General features: G+C 35.1%; 1 protein-coding gene across 7 annotated transcripts in view; it reads right to left on the bottom strand.

Annotated features, from left to right (window-relative positions):
* LOC124368688 (small glutamine-rich tetratricopeptide repeat-containing protein alpha-like) overlaps window positions 1-17697 on the bottom strand; it is a 56778-nt gene that overhangs the window by 9564 nt on the left and 29517 nt on the right. For all 7 annotated transcript variants that reach the window (XM_046825982.1, XM_046825977.1, XM_046825976.1 and 4 more), the window contains exon 5: window positions 12886-13143. In XM_046825982.1, the coding sequence (XP_046681938.1) occupies window positions 12886-13143 (258 nt within the window). The remainder of the gene's footprint in view (window positions 1-12885; window positions 13144-17697) is intronic.

The raw sequence follows: 17697 nt of genomic DNA on the forward strand, positions 1-17697 counted from the left end.
CCGTGCTTGGGCCGGTGCTCTTCCTCCTCCTTACAAATGATATGCCAAACTGCCTGGATGATGCCTGTTCTACTATAATGTATGCAGATGACACTGTGCTTACCATCTCTAATAAAGTCAATGAAATGCTCGCAATAAACACGACTGCATGCTTCAACCAAACTAAACAATATTGCACAAATAATGACCTAGTATTAAATGAAAATAAACCGTACAAATAGTTTTCAACACAAAAAACAAAATTACAAACTTAGCACCTCTCCTGGACCTGGAAGTAAGCAATGTGACCAAATATCTAGGCAAGTATGTAGCATGGAGGTAGCCAAAGTTTCCTACTTTGCTCTTTTATTTTGAAATGCACCTAAGATAAGGAATAATATCATGGGGAGGAACATCAGCGTCCAACATGGGAAAGATTCTTATTCTACAAAAGAGAGCAATTAGATGCCTAGCAGGACTACATCACCAAGAAAGTTGCCGGGAATCTTTTAACACGTTCGCTACCAGGCGGCGCATATTTGCGCCGCCCGGGTCACCGTAACAGACCAACGTTACAAAATGTGGTTGTTTTACACAGACCGAGAATAATTGGTGTGAGATTAACCACAGACCAAGGATAAAATATTGTTGAATTGAGCTATAATTCAACAAAATAACCTAAAATGTATGTATGTACTGTTCTTATTTGATATATTGCTGATTTGCGTAATTTTTACGGTGGCGCATATGTGGGACGCTCTGTCTATAGCATCAAAATCTTAACATAGACCAAGCCACTATTTATTTGCTCAGTTACTGTAGGTTTTAGGGTAAGTTTCAATCAAACATGCATATCTTATTATGAGAGTATTTTAATTCATGGTACAAAAGCTCAAACAACAGAGTCATAAATACAAGTTCATTGAATGTATTATTATACATATCTTATTAGGCTATAGGCCTACAAGAATTTTAATTTTAGAAATTAAAAAAGTAGAATATAAGAAAATTAAGTAGAAATAAATTTTATTTTATTTCATGGTACAAAAACACAAATGGGGTTCTTTTTACTCTACAAGACATAATACACAACTGTTTATACATATCTTATTAGGCTACAGGCCTTCAAGAATTTTAATTTTAGAAATTAAAAAAGTAGAATATAAGAAAATAAAGTTGAAATAAAGTTTATTTTATTTCATGGTACAAAAACACAAATGGGATTATTTTTACTCTACAAGACATAATACACGACTGTTAACCCATATGTCATAACTATTTTACAAAATAAGTGAACAATTATATATAAGTTATTAAATTTACACTTATATTCAGAATGTTCCAAGTTACATTATATTTAAGTGCTCACATATTCATAGTCTAATTATTGTGCCACTGGTTATAACAAGTTGGCATGCATAGGCCAAACGGTTTGTTATTTGAGTCTCTGCAGATGGAGCAGGTATAAAATGTTTGCTTCCTCTTCTGGTTTCTCTCTCTGCAAACATGGCATCTCAGACGCTTTTACAGCTTCACGGGAGTATGGGCAGACTGTGAAGAGTGGCTGGAGCGAGGATTCCTTGGCATGGGCTCTATCTGAATGTAATTTCTTATTACGATGTCCCTGAACTTCAGGTAGGTTGTTTTGGTGGCAAGCCATGAGAAAATGTAGACACCGTTCCACAGGGAGACGTCTAGCAGGTGGAAAAAAATTTTGACGTACCATCGCAGAGACTTTCTGGGAGTGGAATAATACGAGACCATTTGGTCACTGCGATCGATCCCACTCATGCCTTTATTGTAACGGACAACCATGCTAGGCTTCATTGTTTGTTACCAACTCCATCTCAGGGCCATTCGATGTTGAAATAGTTAACACATTTCTTTTGTCACGCCACTTCATAACTGTAACACCTCCCTTTTGGCGACTGATAGACTCCCCTTTTCTCAACTTTGTTTGAACCACAACCTCCGGATTACCAGCTCTAGTTGACCTCAAAGTACTACTCATGTTGGTCTTGTTGTTCATGAGATACTCCGCTAACTCGACGCTATTGTAAAAGTTGTCAAGAAAAAGTATGTGGCCTTTGCAATGTGGTCCTTCATTAACTTTTTGACCACTTCAAAGGAGTGGCCTTTATCTGTGTCCATCAGAGTCCCCTTTCCTTGATAAATTATAATATTTATAATGTATCCTTCTGATGTAGTCAGCTCGTAAAGTTTTATCCCATATATTGTTGCTTTATTTTTTATATACTGCCAAAACGACATTCTTCCTCTAAAGAGGACCATAGCTTCATCCAATGAAAGCGACTTACCAGGGCTGTAAACTCTAGCACAGTTTGCTAAGATATGGTTTACTACATTTTCAATTTTATGCATTCTGTTGTTTGTGTTGTCGGTGTCTGGATCATAAAACCGTAAGCATCTTAAAATGCACTCAAAACGGTTACGGGACATTGTCCGCCCAAAAATAGGATGTTCGTATAGGCTATCTTTGGACCAATAGTGCTTTATTGACGGTAAGTTTACATTACCCATCAACATGCACAAACCCAAAAACTTTTTAAGTTCTTCTATATTGACATCCTCCCAAACGTTCAATGATGCATGTTTAGGAAGAGGATTTCCTTGAATGATTGATGCTCTCTTATTTGTCCAAGTGACTATTTTTTCTAGGAGAACGTTGTCAAAAATAGCACCAAAAACTTCAACGGGATCTGTTGTTTGTAAGTGTATATCTTCTTTACCTGTAAACTCGTGAACTAGTGGAACATTGTTTGTGTTGGTCCAACAAGCAACTGAACTAACGTAGGCATTGTGAACTTCATTTGTTACGAACTGCACGTTAGAGTCATCTGCCAAACTATTTTGAGAATGTTCAGTTTCATCAGTGACAATGTTGGAGTTATTTACAATTTCATTAGCCTCAATGTAAAACAATTCATTTTGTTCTACTACACTACTATCATCACTACTATTAGAGCTCGGAACGTACTCACTCTGTCCATCCGATGAAAACAAAGAACTTGAGTCAGATTCACAGTCACTATTACTCAGCTCACGATCTATTTCACTGTCAGTACACACAAGGTTACGTTTCTTATTTCGTTCCATTTTGTTCTACAATAGTTTCTAAACACTAACAAAACATAACCTCAACCGTAGTTCAGAAGAAAGAAGCCCGTGGTGTGAGGTTTACAACAAGAACAGTGTAAGCTGCAATGAACAATACAACAAGTCCCACATGTGAGCCAGACATCCCCCATAGACCAATACAAAAGTATCAAGCCTCTAAAAGAGACCAGTGATTTTTCATGGCAATAATAGTGGCATGCAAACAGCGGCGCAAATATGGGACGTCAGTCTATTTGAGGTGCCCCCAGCGGCGCATATTTGGGACGCCGGTGCACGGGAAGAAACCGCGTGGCTCATATTTGAGCCGGCTGGTCTGTGGGTATACGACTTTTCTTAACATGGCGGTAGCGAACGTGTTAAACAACCAAAAATTCTCACAACAATCTCACTCTACATCTGGGAAACCATTCCGCATGCAGTCACTTCACAGCAGTTAAGACATCAGGAACTACATCTATATAACACAAGAAATGCCAGAAACTTCGCCCTGCCCTTACACCGCTTAAGCCTCTTTGAGAAGAAACCCTCCTACCAAGGAGCGCTGTTTTTCAACCACCTGCCTGATCATCTAAGAAATCAGCCACCTCAGTGTTTCGCGAACCAACTATCAAAATGGCTGCAAGAAAGGCCCTACTATTCGGAGTCCGAATTCTTGAGCACCTGACACAGTGCAGCGCAAGACAAGAGCTCCCTCTGGACATCAAAAAAACAACTTTGTATTATACAGGGTGCGGCAAAATTACCTCCCTATTTTTAAATGCTAATAAAAACCACAGTTTTTTTTTCAAAAAACAAATTTATTCATTTTAACTTATTCTATGACATGGGAAGTTTTTTCTACTTTCTTTTTAAAAGAATATCAGATAAGTGGTGGCCGTGGTTATCAATTCACTGTTGCGAGCGAATTCTGAAACTGTCGTGGACTCTCTCGAGCATGGATTGAGGTATGCGCAGAACTTCCTCCCGTATAGCTTGCTTCAGATCTTGCAGGTTTCTGGGGCGATGTTTGAACACCTCGGCCTTTAAGTAACCCCACAGAAAAAGTCACATGGGGTTAAATCGGGTGATTGCGCTGGCCACACAATGTCCCCTCCCCGAGAAATCAACTGGCCAAGAAACATTTGCCTCAAAATGTTCACTGCTATTCGGGCAGTATGTGCTGTGGCACCGTCGTGCTGGAACCACACATTCTCGAAAGCCCTCTGTTGTAGGGCAGGTTCAAAAATTCTGCTAGCATGTTGGCATACCTGTTTGAGTTCACAGTAACAACATTGCCGTCCTCTTCCAAAAAATGAGGGCCAATGATTCCACATCGTGATAACGCGCACCAAACAGTCACACGTTCACTATAAAGAGGCCTCTCATGGATTTCCTTCGGGTTGTTTTCACTCCAATAGCAAAAATTCTGTTTATTCACACTTCCAGGCAGATGGAAATGCGCTTCGTCACTGAAAAAAAAACAACAGCGTCTGGTGGGAGACTTTCCAAGATTATTTGACACGCTTCCATACGACTCTGCCAATCACGTTGAGACAGCTCTTGGACAACAACCATCTTGTAAGGATGGAAATGAAGATCCATGTGTAGAATTCGACGAACACTACGGTCGGACATTCGAAGGGAGGCTGCATGTTTGCGAGCTGATCGTTGAGGAGACTGCAAAACTGATTGCCTAACCGCATTAATGTTTTCTGGTATACGAGCATTACGAGGTCTTCCACCTCGTTTTTTCACAACAGAACCAGTTTCTCTGAAGTTTTTCACCCACAGCACAATAGACTTGCTGTCCGGTACTGAATCACGAGGAGGAATTTGAAACCGCGTTCGGAATTCGCGTTGAGCCATGATACCTGATTCATTGTTACGAATGAACACTTCGACCACAAAAGCTCTCTGTGAACTCGTCCACACCATGATGGCGACTGACGATTGGTGCCTACGGGAGGAGCGTCACTTAAACTTCCCCCTCTCCTGCGTCGATTGCGGCTATCCCCACCATTCTGAGTGCCTCCCTCTACTCACAATAAAGCAATGAAAATAGGGAGGTTATTTTGGCGCACCCTGTATAACTATGACACAAAAACTTTTTACATTGTATAAATTTTACGAACCACAACTTTTGTATTATGACGCATGTACTATTCTCTATGAATATGTAAATAAAGAAAATTGTCTATTGTCTATGGCAGTTACTTCAGTTTATTAGTTGACGAGTATGAACAGCTGGCATTCCCTACGAATCTAAACTGACAGTCTCATCAGTGAAGCCTAACAGTCGTGATCTCTGTGACGCTTATCATCTAAATGTGTCTTACTCAACTCAAGAATCATAGAAATATAAAATTGAAATTTATTTGGTATTTTAGAGGGTTAAATGGAAAAGCTTATAGTACTAAGTAAAAATTACATAATAATTTTATACAATCGTTTGTACTTAAGAATTCAATTAAAATGAAATGCGAGTTGAATAATATAGTGGTTTTTTTTTTTTTTTTTTTTTTTTTTTTTGTGGTCAGAAAAAACTTTTTCAACCAATTACGGTAGTCAAGTCTATTTTTCACCAGAGTAACCCAGCCGCTGCACTTGCAGGAGATACAGGACATATCATTACACCATACCATATTGAATACCAGTATGTAGGGAAATGAACTTGTTTATATACATAAAGGAGAAAGTATCACTGTTTGGGAGAAGACAAAATGTCCATGGCTACAACACCCGCCATGCAAAAGACTTAAACACCCTACAATGTTGACTTTCTAAATCATTAAACAGTTTCCAATAGCTGGTCAAACCATACAACATCCTACCAGAAAGCATCAGTAACATGAACACTACTAAGTTCAGGGAAGCCAATATGGTCCAGACTTACAAGTAGGCCTATCTATGCCCTCAAGGAACTTGAAGATGAGCCACTGTTCTAGTCTTGTCACCATAAACTTATTGTAAATAGTGTATATAGTTTTAACTGTTTGACAAAATTGTAAGCAAGTAAGTACCATATCATATATCTGTTTGTATTTCTGATGTAAGAACTAAACTTATGACAAACAGAATATTTTACATTACATTGCTGGATTTGTAGTTACGAAGGCACACAAAACAATAACTAATACTTGTTTGCAGATTTTGATTAACCATAACCTGAATTCCAGCAAGACTTTTTAGATTTCATTGGAACTATTGACAGAGGTTATCTTTTAAAAGTAGGTAAGGGCGTACTTGATATTGTAGTGGTTTTAGATAACTATTCAAAGAGTTCCACTTCACTTATAAATTCTAAGACAGAGCAAACAAGATTGTGGTAAACTTCATGATTTGTGAAAAAAAGACTACAAACAGTGCGTATACAACTCAGGAATTAGAGCATAAACCAAACAAAAAAATTTTATTCTACGATGCTCAGTGTATGGAAAACATAAAATAAATATTTTTAACAAATGTGTCGGGTTAGTTTATTACAATTTCCTATGTTCATCTTGATAAATATATGAAGCAATATATGAGCAAACACCATAAAGATATGTAAAGATTGTAAAGTATTTTAAGTTCTGTTTAATTTGTATTAACTAATTTGAAGGAGAAGAGTTCTGAAACATCACTCCTAAATCTCACTAAAATGTATGGGTTTTCCATATGATGAAATAGTAAGTTCATTATACAGGGTGTATATTATGTCTGGAAACACCCAAATATATCCTTTAATAATTTAAATATAAATTTTGAAACCTCTTACAATCGTGATAGAGATTGGGCATCTACTTTTTGGAACAATGTTTTGTTATGTCACACCAACGGGGGACGTCCTGCCGAGGGTATCGTGAATATTCTTAATGGAAGCCTATACCTTGTGATACATAATTTTAAAGGTAATAGCTTACTGAATTGAATGCCACAAACCGCATCTCAAAGGAATTATTCTATCAGAAATAGAGCATTTTTAGTATTGAAAATTTACTGATGTTCAACAATGTAATTTTAACATGGTTCTTGCCACAAAATGTGTTACACTAATTTTTTAGCATTTTTTAAATGTTCAATTAAAATAAAATAAACAATTTATTTTTTAAGCTGGTTTCATTAGTACAAATTTACCAGTTTTTATTACAATGAATAAAACTTATGAGTCACTTTCTCTGATTACTTATGAATCTGTACTTGGTGTTTTCCAGTCAGCAGGAAGGTTTAAAGAGACAAAGGTCACTAGCTATGAGAAAACATTATTGTGTTATTAATCATCTGGTCTACAGGTTTCAGTTTGTTGAGCATGGAGCTTTCACTAGACAGGTCTAAGCTTGGGAATTACAAATGGACAAAGGTCATATCATTCCTGTCGAGTTAATCAGTGTCTCTGAAGCATTGCTGTCAACAAGTTATCTAATTACAGTAGTTCAGTTTTTATTTGGCATTTTAATGGAATTGTCTGAAAGAGAACGAATTACTCTGTTGATGATGCGAGGATATGGCGATCGTCAAAGATCTTATCGGGAAGTTTGTAATTTGTTTAATGACACTTTCCCAGAAAGGAATCCCCATAAGTGTTTCAACAATATCAAAAAAAAAACTATTGAGCGTTTTGAAATGACAGGGAGTGTACGTAATCGGCCAAAGTCGGGTAGGATACAATCTGCATCAGATGAAGAACATGCACTAGATGTTTTGCAAACATTTATTGAAGACCCACATACATCGCTCAGAAAAGCTGCACAGCAACATGATATGCACCCTATGTCTGTGAGTAAGATTTTGAAAATTAATAAATACAAACCATTTAAAGTTCATTTAGTCCAACAGTTAAGTGAGGATGATTACGACAGAAGAGTTGAGTTTTGTGAACTTGTGATGCGCAAGATGTAATGACAATAGAGATTTTCTGACCAACATACTATTTTCTGATGAGGCAACTTTTTTCCTAAATGGCAATGTTAACAGGCACAATTGCCCGTTACTGGGCTAGTGAAAACCCACATTGGATTACTGAGTCCCATTCACAGCAACCACAAAAACTGAACGTATGGTGTGGAATTTTAGGTAACAAAATTGTTGGACCCTTTTTCATCAATGGAAATTTAAATGCCGAACTTTACTACAATATGCTCCAAAATGAAATAATCCCAGCTATTCAAAATTGCATCAGGAGAATACTTTGATAATGTATGGTTTCAGCAGGATGGTGCTCCACCCCATTATGGGAGACAGGTAAGAGAGTATTTGGATTTAAGGTTTCCTCATAAATGGATTGGCCGAAGAGGAGAAATCGAATGGCCTCCAAGATCTCCGGATTTGTCACCAATCGATTATTTCCTATGGGGTCATTTAAAATCCAATGTTTATAGAAGAAAGCCTCATAATTTGGAAGACCTAAGAAACAGGATTATAGAGGAGATTGCTTTGATAACTGAAGAAATGTTAGGCAACTCTGTCGAATCATTTTACACAAGATTGGCTCATTGTCAAACCGTAGAAGGAACACAGTTCGAACAATTGCTTTGACACCAAATGCAGGTAAAACGTTTGTTGTAAGACTTTTCTAACAGCATACATTTATTTTTTATTTGTAATAAGAAATCAATAACATAAGTATTTCCATAATTGTACTGTAATAAAAACTGGCAAATTTGTGCTAATAGAACCAGCTTAAAATGAAATTTTTGTTTTATTTAATTGAACATTTAAAAAAATGCTAAAAAATTAGTGTAACACATTTTGTGGCAGAGAACCATGTTAAAAATTACATTGTTGAACATCAGTAAATTTTCAATACTAAAAATGCTCTATTTTCTGATAGAATAATTCCCTTGAGATGCGGTTTGTGGCATTCAATTCAGTAAGCTATTACCTTTAAAATTATGTATCACAAGGTATAGGCTTCCATTAAGAATATTCACGATACCCTCGGCAGGACGTCCCCCCGTTGGTGTGACATAACAAAACATTGTTCCAAAAAGTAGATTGCCCAATCTCTATCACGATTGTAAGAGGTTTTCAAATTTATATTTAAATTATTAAAGGATATATTTGGGTGTTTCCAGACATAATATACACCCTGTATAGTGTAATAATGATGTATCCTGTAGGCCTATCTCCTGCAGGTGTAGTGGTTGGGTTAGTAGACTAGATCAGTTGGGTGTGTTCTTTGGCCTGTACTGAAATAACCGTATATCTGACAAAAAAAAGGCTTGAAATACACATTTTTTGCTAACAATTTTCCTTCATCGCGAAAACAAAAACATAAGCACACTAAATTTTTTTTACCTCGCAACTGAATTTAATTAAAACGTTCTTGAGTAAAAACTAAGGTATGAAATTATTACAAAATGATTTTACTAAATTTTTACTTAGTACTATAAGCATTTCCATTTAATCCTCTGAAATATCATATAGATTTAAAAATATTCGGAGGGTGGACCGGCAGGTAAAATGAGATGTGTTTAGTTGTCAAGCTCCATAGACCGGCAGGTAAAATTAGATGTGTTTAGTTGTCAAGCTCCGTGGACCGGCAAGTTAAATGAGATATGTTTAATTGTCAAGCTCCATGGACCGGTAGGTTAAATGAGATGTGCTTAGTTATCAAGCTCCGTGGACCAGCAGGTTAAATGAGATATGTTTAATTGTCAAGCTCCATGGACCGGCAGGTTAAATGTGATGTGTTTAGTTATCAAGCTCCGTGGACCAGCAGGTAAAATGAGATGTGTTTAATTGTCAAGCTCCGTGGACCGGCAAGTTAAATGTGATGTGTTTAGTTATCAAGCTCCGTGGACCAGCAGGTAAAATGAGATGTGTTTAGTTGTCAAGCTCCGTGGACCAGCAGGTTAAATGAGATATGTTTAATTGTCAAGCTCCGTGGACCGGCAAGTTAAATGAGATATGTTTAATTGTCAAGCTCCATGGACCGGTAGGTTAAATGAGATATGCTTAGTTATCAAGCTCCGTGGACCAGCAGGTTAAATGAGATATGTTTAATTGTCAAGCTCTATGGACCGGCAGGTTAAATGTGATGTGTTTAGTTATCAAGCTCCGTGGACCAGCAGGTTAAATGAGATATGTTTAATTGTCAAGCTCCATGGACCGGCAGGTTAAATGTGATGTGTTTAGTTATCAAGCTCCGTGGACCAGCAGGTAAAATGAGATGTGTTTAATTGTCAAGCTCCGTGGACCGGCAAGTTAAATGTGATGTGTTTAGTTATCAAGCTCCGTGGACCAGCAGGTAAAATGAGATGTGTTTAGTTGTCAAGCTCCGTGGACCAGCAGGTTAAATGAGATATGTTTAATTGTCAAGCTCCGTGGACCGGCAAGTTAAATGAGATATGTTTAATTGTCAAGCTCCATGGACCGGTAGGTTAAATGAGATATGCTTAGTTATCAAGCTCCGTGGACCAGCAGGTTAAATGAGATATGTTTAATTGTCAAGCTCTATGGACCGGCAGGTTAAATGTGATGTGTTTAGTTATCAAGCTCCGTGGACCAGCAGGTTAAATGAGATGTGTTTAGTTGAAGAACTCCGTGGACCGGGAGAATTTGGAACTTTTTCCCACCAAGTCCTCTGGGTCCAGCTAGATTTTCAGACCCTTTTAATTTTACTCAGGGAATAAGCAAAAATCTAGTACTTTTGTAATTAGACAAGTATTTCTAATGAATTGTGTGAAACTTTACTAAACAAAAACAATAAATTATGAAACTTTTCCTCATTCAAATGTTTAAAATTAGACAGTAAATTTCAGTAAGTCTGATTTATAATTTTTCTTATCTGATTGGATGATACAGTGAAATTTGTGGCAGTAAATTCTGGTATGTGTTACGGTTTATTGTTCATAATTTATTGATTTATTAAAATCTTACAAACTTGGTTTTTTTTACTCCACATAAAAACTGATATCAGAGATTAGTAATATAGATTTTTAGAACAAAAAGTATAATCATTTGTAAACCTTACATAAATGTTTTGCTTACCCTGTACAATAACATGTAACACTTTCAGACACCTATACCCTATTGGCCTTTACCTATTGGCTACTATTGATGTATATTGCCCGACATCGGTAAGCATTGGCATAATTACCTATGATGGGCACTACCCATCACGATAACTTCGTAATTTTTGAGCCAAAAAATATGCCTGATATAGATTATTTTGGCATTGGTCTATACTATTATATTGATGTTCTGTTAAAATATAACATGGCCGACTCTCTTGAAATTGACTGTTGTTTACAATTTCATCTGTTGATTGTTGCCTTCTAAAATTGCGTAACAGCAAAATCGCAAACTTTTCCCAGAGTTTTAGCTTTGTATAGAACATACTCAATGAAAGCAAAAATCAATTAAGTGATGGCAACTTTAATGACGAAATTTTGAGTGAAAGTGGTAATGAAGGAATTCAAGTAAAGTATATGATAGTGTGAAACCTTCAAACTTGGGACTGGATAAGGAAAGTAAAAGATCCACATAATTTTATTTTTATTGGTAGATCTGGTATACACCCAATTGTTGTTAGGCAACAAAATACTTACAATATAAGGTAATAAAACCATTTAACATGTTATAGGGTAGTTTAATATTTTTAATTGACCCCACACTACTATTTCCATTACAAAATGAAAAATTAATTTGGTACCTGAGAATAATAATATTTGAATTTTAACTGGTAGTCAAAGACATAGAAAAAAAGTATGAGTATTTCTGAAAAAATAAGACTATTACAAAAATATTTGCATGTATATTAATCATATCTTTCAAATGAAACATCTGTTAAAATTCTAGGACCAGAAATAAGGGCGGGACATGTTTGAGGTCAAGGAGGCCACCAATACAGACAGCTCTTAATTTTATTGTTCCCTATTTTGTAATACACTAATATGCTTTACATTATTTGATATACTAACTAACCAAAGTAATAATACAGGGTATCCCACAAGTAACCCGACAAACTTCTCAGGTAATTTCCTCTCATCAAAATAATAAAAAAAAGGTTCATATAAACATGGGTCTGGCAACGCTTTGTTAGTGAACTACGGCTGGGGAAAGATTTCACCTGATTTTCTGGGAAAGGGCGGAAATAAAGCGAAACTGATGTTTTTATAGTGTAAAGTTAGGTGTTAAATTTATTGGATTTCATGTAAAATGAACTACAAGTTTTGGTTTATCTTAAATCTTCAAAATCCTGCAATCCCTATAGGGGGAATGAAGTTGTAAATTCCGTACACAACCAATTACAATTACATTTATTTTATAGACATTTTTTCAGTTGACATTTAATATATCCCACATCACTATTTATATTAATTATATCTAAATTTTGAGATAAAAACTAAATATACATAATTTAGGCAAGGTAAATACTTTTTGGAGATTTAAAAAAGGCTAGCAAAAAAGGGTGACTGTTACTCTATGTGGTTGTACAGAAAGTTACACCTTCATGTAACTACGATGTTACCTTTCTCTATGAGGGTCTTGACTGCCTAAAACGCTTGTTCGTACCCTCAGTTAGCTTAAACACTTAATTAGCAAGAAAAGTTCCCACTATTAATAGATTTGCATGTAGTTGGTTTCATTCAGTAATATTAATTATTGTAACAAATTATAAAAGCGAAATATTTAGAGTATCAACTTTTAATTTAGGTGTTTTTGAGTAATTGGAATAAGTTTCTGATCATAAATAATGCACTCCACCCACCTCCAAAAAAACTGGCCTCGGACTCTGGATGAAAACAGTGGAAAATATATTTTGTTTAATTAAAGGGTAAAATATAACGAAATATTGTTACTTACATTGTTTGCATCGACGGGTTGGCCAGCATTTGCGATGCCATATTGAGCAGATTTGGATTCGTAAATATCGTAGCTAAATCTACATTATGGAATGGAATTGGTCCGGTTATGGTAGGAGGCGCTGCAGTGCTGTTGGTGAGAGTGTCTTCAGCGAGCTTTAAATTGGCTTTGTAACTCTCGTTTCCGGGTTCCAAGTCTACTGCCTTCTTGTAGTAGCCAATAGCCTCCTGATGTTGGTTTAAGCTGGCATACGCCAGGCTGCAAAACAGCAAATATTAGTCATTAATATAAACATAAAGTGAGAATGTTGACTTGCCCTTCTACCTTCCTAGATGTAATGCTGTGGATGAACAATATTTTGTATAGTGGAAAAGATCTTTAAAAAAATTATTCAAACATCAAACAAATTTCAACTGAAATAATAATTATTGCACAAAGCAAAGACATAGCCGATAATAAATTTAGAAATATAATATCTTGTTACGAGGCACAACATTCCATCTATACGGTTCCACAAGTTTAACTGTTGTCACCCAAAACCAAGCATAACAATAATGGACAAAGCCTCCCTGTACTGCCTACGTCTTCGATCCCCTCCACATGGCTGACTACTGGCTGTCGCATTTAGTGTTTACCATTATCAATTAGGGAGTGTAGCTGTGCCCAGATAGTTTAACACCCACACACACAAGTGCTGGGGATCATGTCCGGTTATAGCGCACCACTCAGACTTTTGAATTTGTAACTTTATCTAAATGAATAGTGTTTATAGAATTTCTACTTCGACAATTAAAAAATATTAAACCAAATTCATGATAAAAGAAACAATACATTCATGTAATCCATTTAGTGGCACAAAAATAGGCAGATAATGTGCTGGCCTCGATCCTTTTCACTTGAGTTTGCATGCAAGACAATACAATCTGTCTCTTCAGCCAACAGTCCCTTATTAATAATGGTATATGTTGCTACATTTACAGTAATATATTGAGCATCTTGAGAATTGACCCTCAGGTAAGTGCTTTCTAACACAATTCAATGTTACAAATACGCTGTGCTTCTGCTAGAAAAAATATTCTTTTTTTACGATTTCAGCACATACAACATTACTACCTACACTAGTAAAAATATTCTTTTTTTACGATTTCAGCACATACAACATTACTACCTACGCTAGTAAAAATATTCTTTTTTTACGATTTCAGCACATACAACATTACTACCTACGCTAGTAAAAATATTCTTTTTTTACGATTTCAGCACATACAACATTACTACCTACGCTAGTAAAAATATTCTTTTTTTACGATTTCAGCACATACAACATTACTACCTACGCTAGTAAAAATATTCTTTTTTTACGATTTCAGCACATACAACATTACTACCTACACTAGTAAAAATATTCTTTTTTTACGATTTCAGCACATACAACATTACTACCTACGCTAGTAAAAATATTCTTTTTTACGATTTCAGCACATACAACATTACTACCAACCAAAAATATGTACTTTTTATTTAACAACATTTTTAGCATTTAACATTATATTTCACTCCATAAAGTGTATTGTTAAAAAAAAAGAATTAAACTAGTTTTTATTGCACAAAATTTTGTAGACTCATCTATTTTCCTTTTGACATGCTCCATTGAATGAATCTTTCAAATTACAATACAAGGAAGAACATGCTTTATAAGGCCTTTGTTTTTTAACAACTAAAACATTTGTTACATACTATTATAAAACTAATTAAATATTTTATTCCCTATTAAACTGTCATTTTATGTATATCCTTGAATACAACAGGATGTTATCCTTGTTGTTAATATATAACAGTGTTACTTATTTTTGTGAAAAAATTGAACACATCTGTTTCGTTAATATATTGATACTATATGATGGATTAAATAAATATGGCTTTTACTTCCAAGCTATTTCAGTACATAATGGTTTTTTAAACAAATCAATTCAACCAACATCAAAACAAATTAAGGATGTCAATTAAACAGCTAAGATTGAAAGTAACTTGATACTGGCCACATTAACTTAATTAAACAATTATTCTACAAGCTTGGTTTTACAGTTTAGGGCACTCAGACAACCGTTCGTTGATATATCTGCCGAATATCTGCCGTTACCTCCCTCCGAAGTAAATTGTTTATCAAACTTCCCTGTCGAGAGTTTACCTCCTACACAATTGTGAGTGTTGTTATTGAAAAGAGCGTATTCTTGGCTTTCAGAAACTTTGCTTCAATAGCTAGTAAACAAATAAATGTTTATCCAATAGTTGTTTGAAAGATTACAATTTGTAAAATCTCAAAATGCCTGATAAAAATCTCAAAATGTGTTGATAATAGCTTTATTAAATTTTACAACTTTATTGTTGTCTGGAAGTACTGAGAATTATATCAAAACAAAGAAGAACTGTTCTTACAGGATGTCTAGTAAAGTGACTTCACCTGACTTCCAGACAAAAATATAATTTTCCATATCCTAAACGATCAAATCAACAGTGTTTTAACCCCACCAACTCCAACAGTCATCTCCCGCAGTAGACTAGACCTATAGCTACTAGTACCTATAGACCCTTACACCCCAGAATCTCCACATTTGCGGTTAGTGATGTGCCACCTCACTAGTGACACACGGTTTTTACTGTGCCCAGTGTAGGTTCAACTGGAAGGTATAAAGCAACCAAAAGTGATCCTTGCTGGGTATATCTTCGGTTATTCATATACAAAATCATGTTTTCCCAATCGGTAATTTACGTAATGCTGATCAGCTGTTGTACTGGAAGAAACACAGCAGACTCGCGCCGAGATACAAACGTACAGCTAATAACTACAAGCAAAATACTATTTTGAAAACTCAGACTATTTATTAATAAGATTATCAATTTACTATTTTTCAAGTACAAAAAACGTTTATGTAATAGTAATCTGTATATTGACGATCAGCTGATAATTAATGACACCGTGAGTCTCAGCAGATTCTATTGTCGTATCCCGTTGACCAATGTTCAGACCTAATTCTTTCTTGAAGATTCTGTAGATTCGAGATTTGGCTTGACCATCACTAGTTATAACACAATGACATAACACAGATATTTTTAACAGAACATTTCTGTGACAAAGTCATAATCCATGATGTTTGGGCGATTACTGTGAATTCACATTAGTAACTTTTCCGGAACTTCCGAGACCGGTAGATATCAGCAAGAATAACTGGACAATTTTCCCAGTCTATCGTGAAATTCCCTGACTTCCATTACTTTCTCCGTACCTATTGTTAAAATTTCCTGACAATTCCCAGTCACTAAACACCCTGCCTTAGCAACAGCATTGTCGCTGAAGACAATGAACCTAGTATTTTATTTTTGTTTTGTTGCGCAACCTGATTCAGCTAGTAGAGAAGAACTACGCATCCTCTGATTGTTGTGTTGATTTCGTGGTTCGTATTACATCATTGTCAATACTAGTGTATTGTTTGGTATTTATTAGGATCTTTAAGACTTTTCATTGTTTATTGGGTATAAATAAACGTTTTAATAGTGTTTTATAAATTAGTGAAGTGAAAAATGTAGAAGTTTGTGTATTTATGAATTGTAATAATAAAATGTTGTTTAATAATAAAATGTATTTTTGTGAAACTGTAGATAAGCTCAAGTTTAGATAGGTTCAATATTTTTCCTTTGGAGTAAATAATTATTGTACATTTCCTTGTGAGTGTTCATTTTAACTGTAGTGGCATTAGGAATGTACTAGGTACATTCAGAAAATCAGAAGACAATGTTGGTTCGGTGTATATGGATGAAGTCTTACCTGACTTGGATAAACCATTTCCTAATAAATTAATTGTGCCTGATGCTAGTGACTTAAAAAAGATAAAATTACATTGTTGTACATTTTTGTAAACATCTATCTATAAATGTACTTTCTATATAAATAACTTTAGGATAAAAACAAAATTGTTACTTAAAAAAAGGTTAGGTCTTTATTTCCCATTTTTACTTTTTTCAATAAACAGAATTTTTTGCCATTTTTTTATATATATAAATATAAATATATAAATATATATACAGGGTGATTCATGAAGTTCTCCCCCCCACTTCTACAGCACATTGTACTAGTAAAAATAATGAAAAAATGTTATATAAAACATAGGTCCGAAAACGCTTCGTTAGCGAGTTACAGCTAGCGAAAGATTTCGCCTGAATTTCCTGGGTAAAGAGTAAAATAAAAGCCATACTGAACTTTTGGAAAGGTTAATTAAGTAAGAAATATCGTGGATTCTTATGTATTTTTACCTGATAAAGCTAATAAAATAGGTTTCAGAACTGTACCTGTAGTAGTTTTTGAGGGATTTCAGGGTTAAATGCAAAAAATTGGGGCACGAAACAATGTTTTTTTTTAAGTTTGATGTACAATAACTTTGTTAAATTGGTAAATAAATACATAAAAATCAACAAACATTAATTGTAGAGAATTTAATTCTGAAAAAAATTGATATAATCAAAGTCTAAAATAAAACAGAAATAAGTACCTAAAAATCGATTTTATTCAGTATAATACATTACTAGTTTTAAGCAAAATTAATCAGGTTGGGCCAACCGTACGCACCTTTTTATAATAGATGTTCGAAAATGAGGCCATCATTATCAATACATTTTGCAGCACGTTTGTGTATTGCTTTTGTTGCGTTTCTTAATTTTTCAGGACTTCCCTGTATCTGCACAACCGAATCCATATTACGGGCAATTAATTCATTTTTGTCTTGAATACAATGTCTTTCATCCCATCCCCAGATGCAA

The sequence above is a fragment of the Homalodisca vitripennis genome, chromosome X, assembly GCF_021130785.1.
Source record: "Homalodisca vitripennis isolate AUS2020 chromosome X, UT_GWSS_2.1, whole genome shotgun sequence".
Taxonomy (NCBI): domain Eukaryota; kingdom Metazoa; phylum Arthropoda; class Insecta; order Hemiptera; family Cicadellidae; genus Homalodisca; species Homalodisca vitripennis.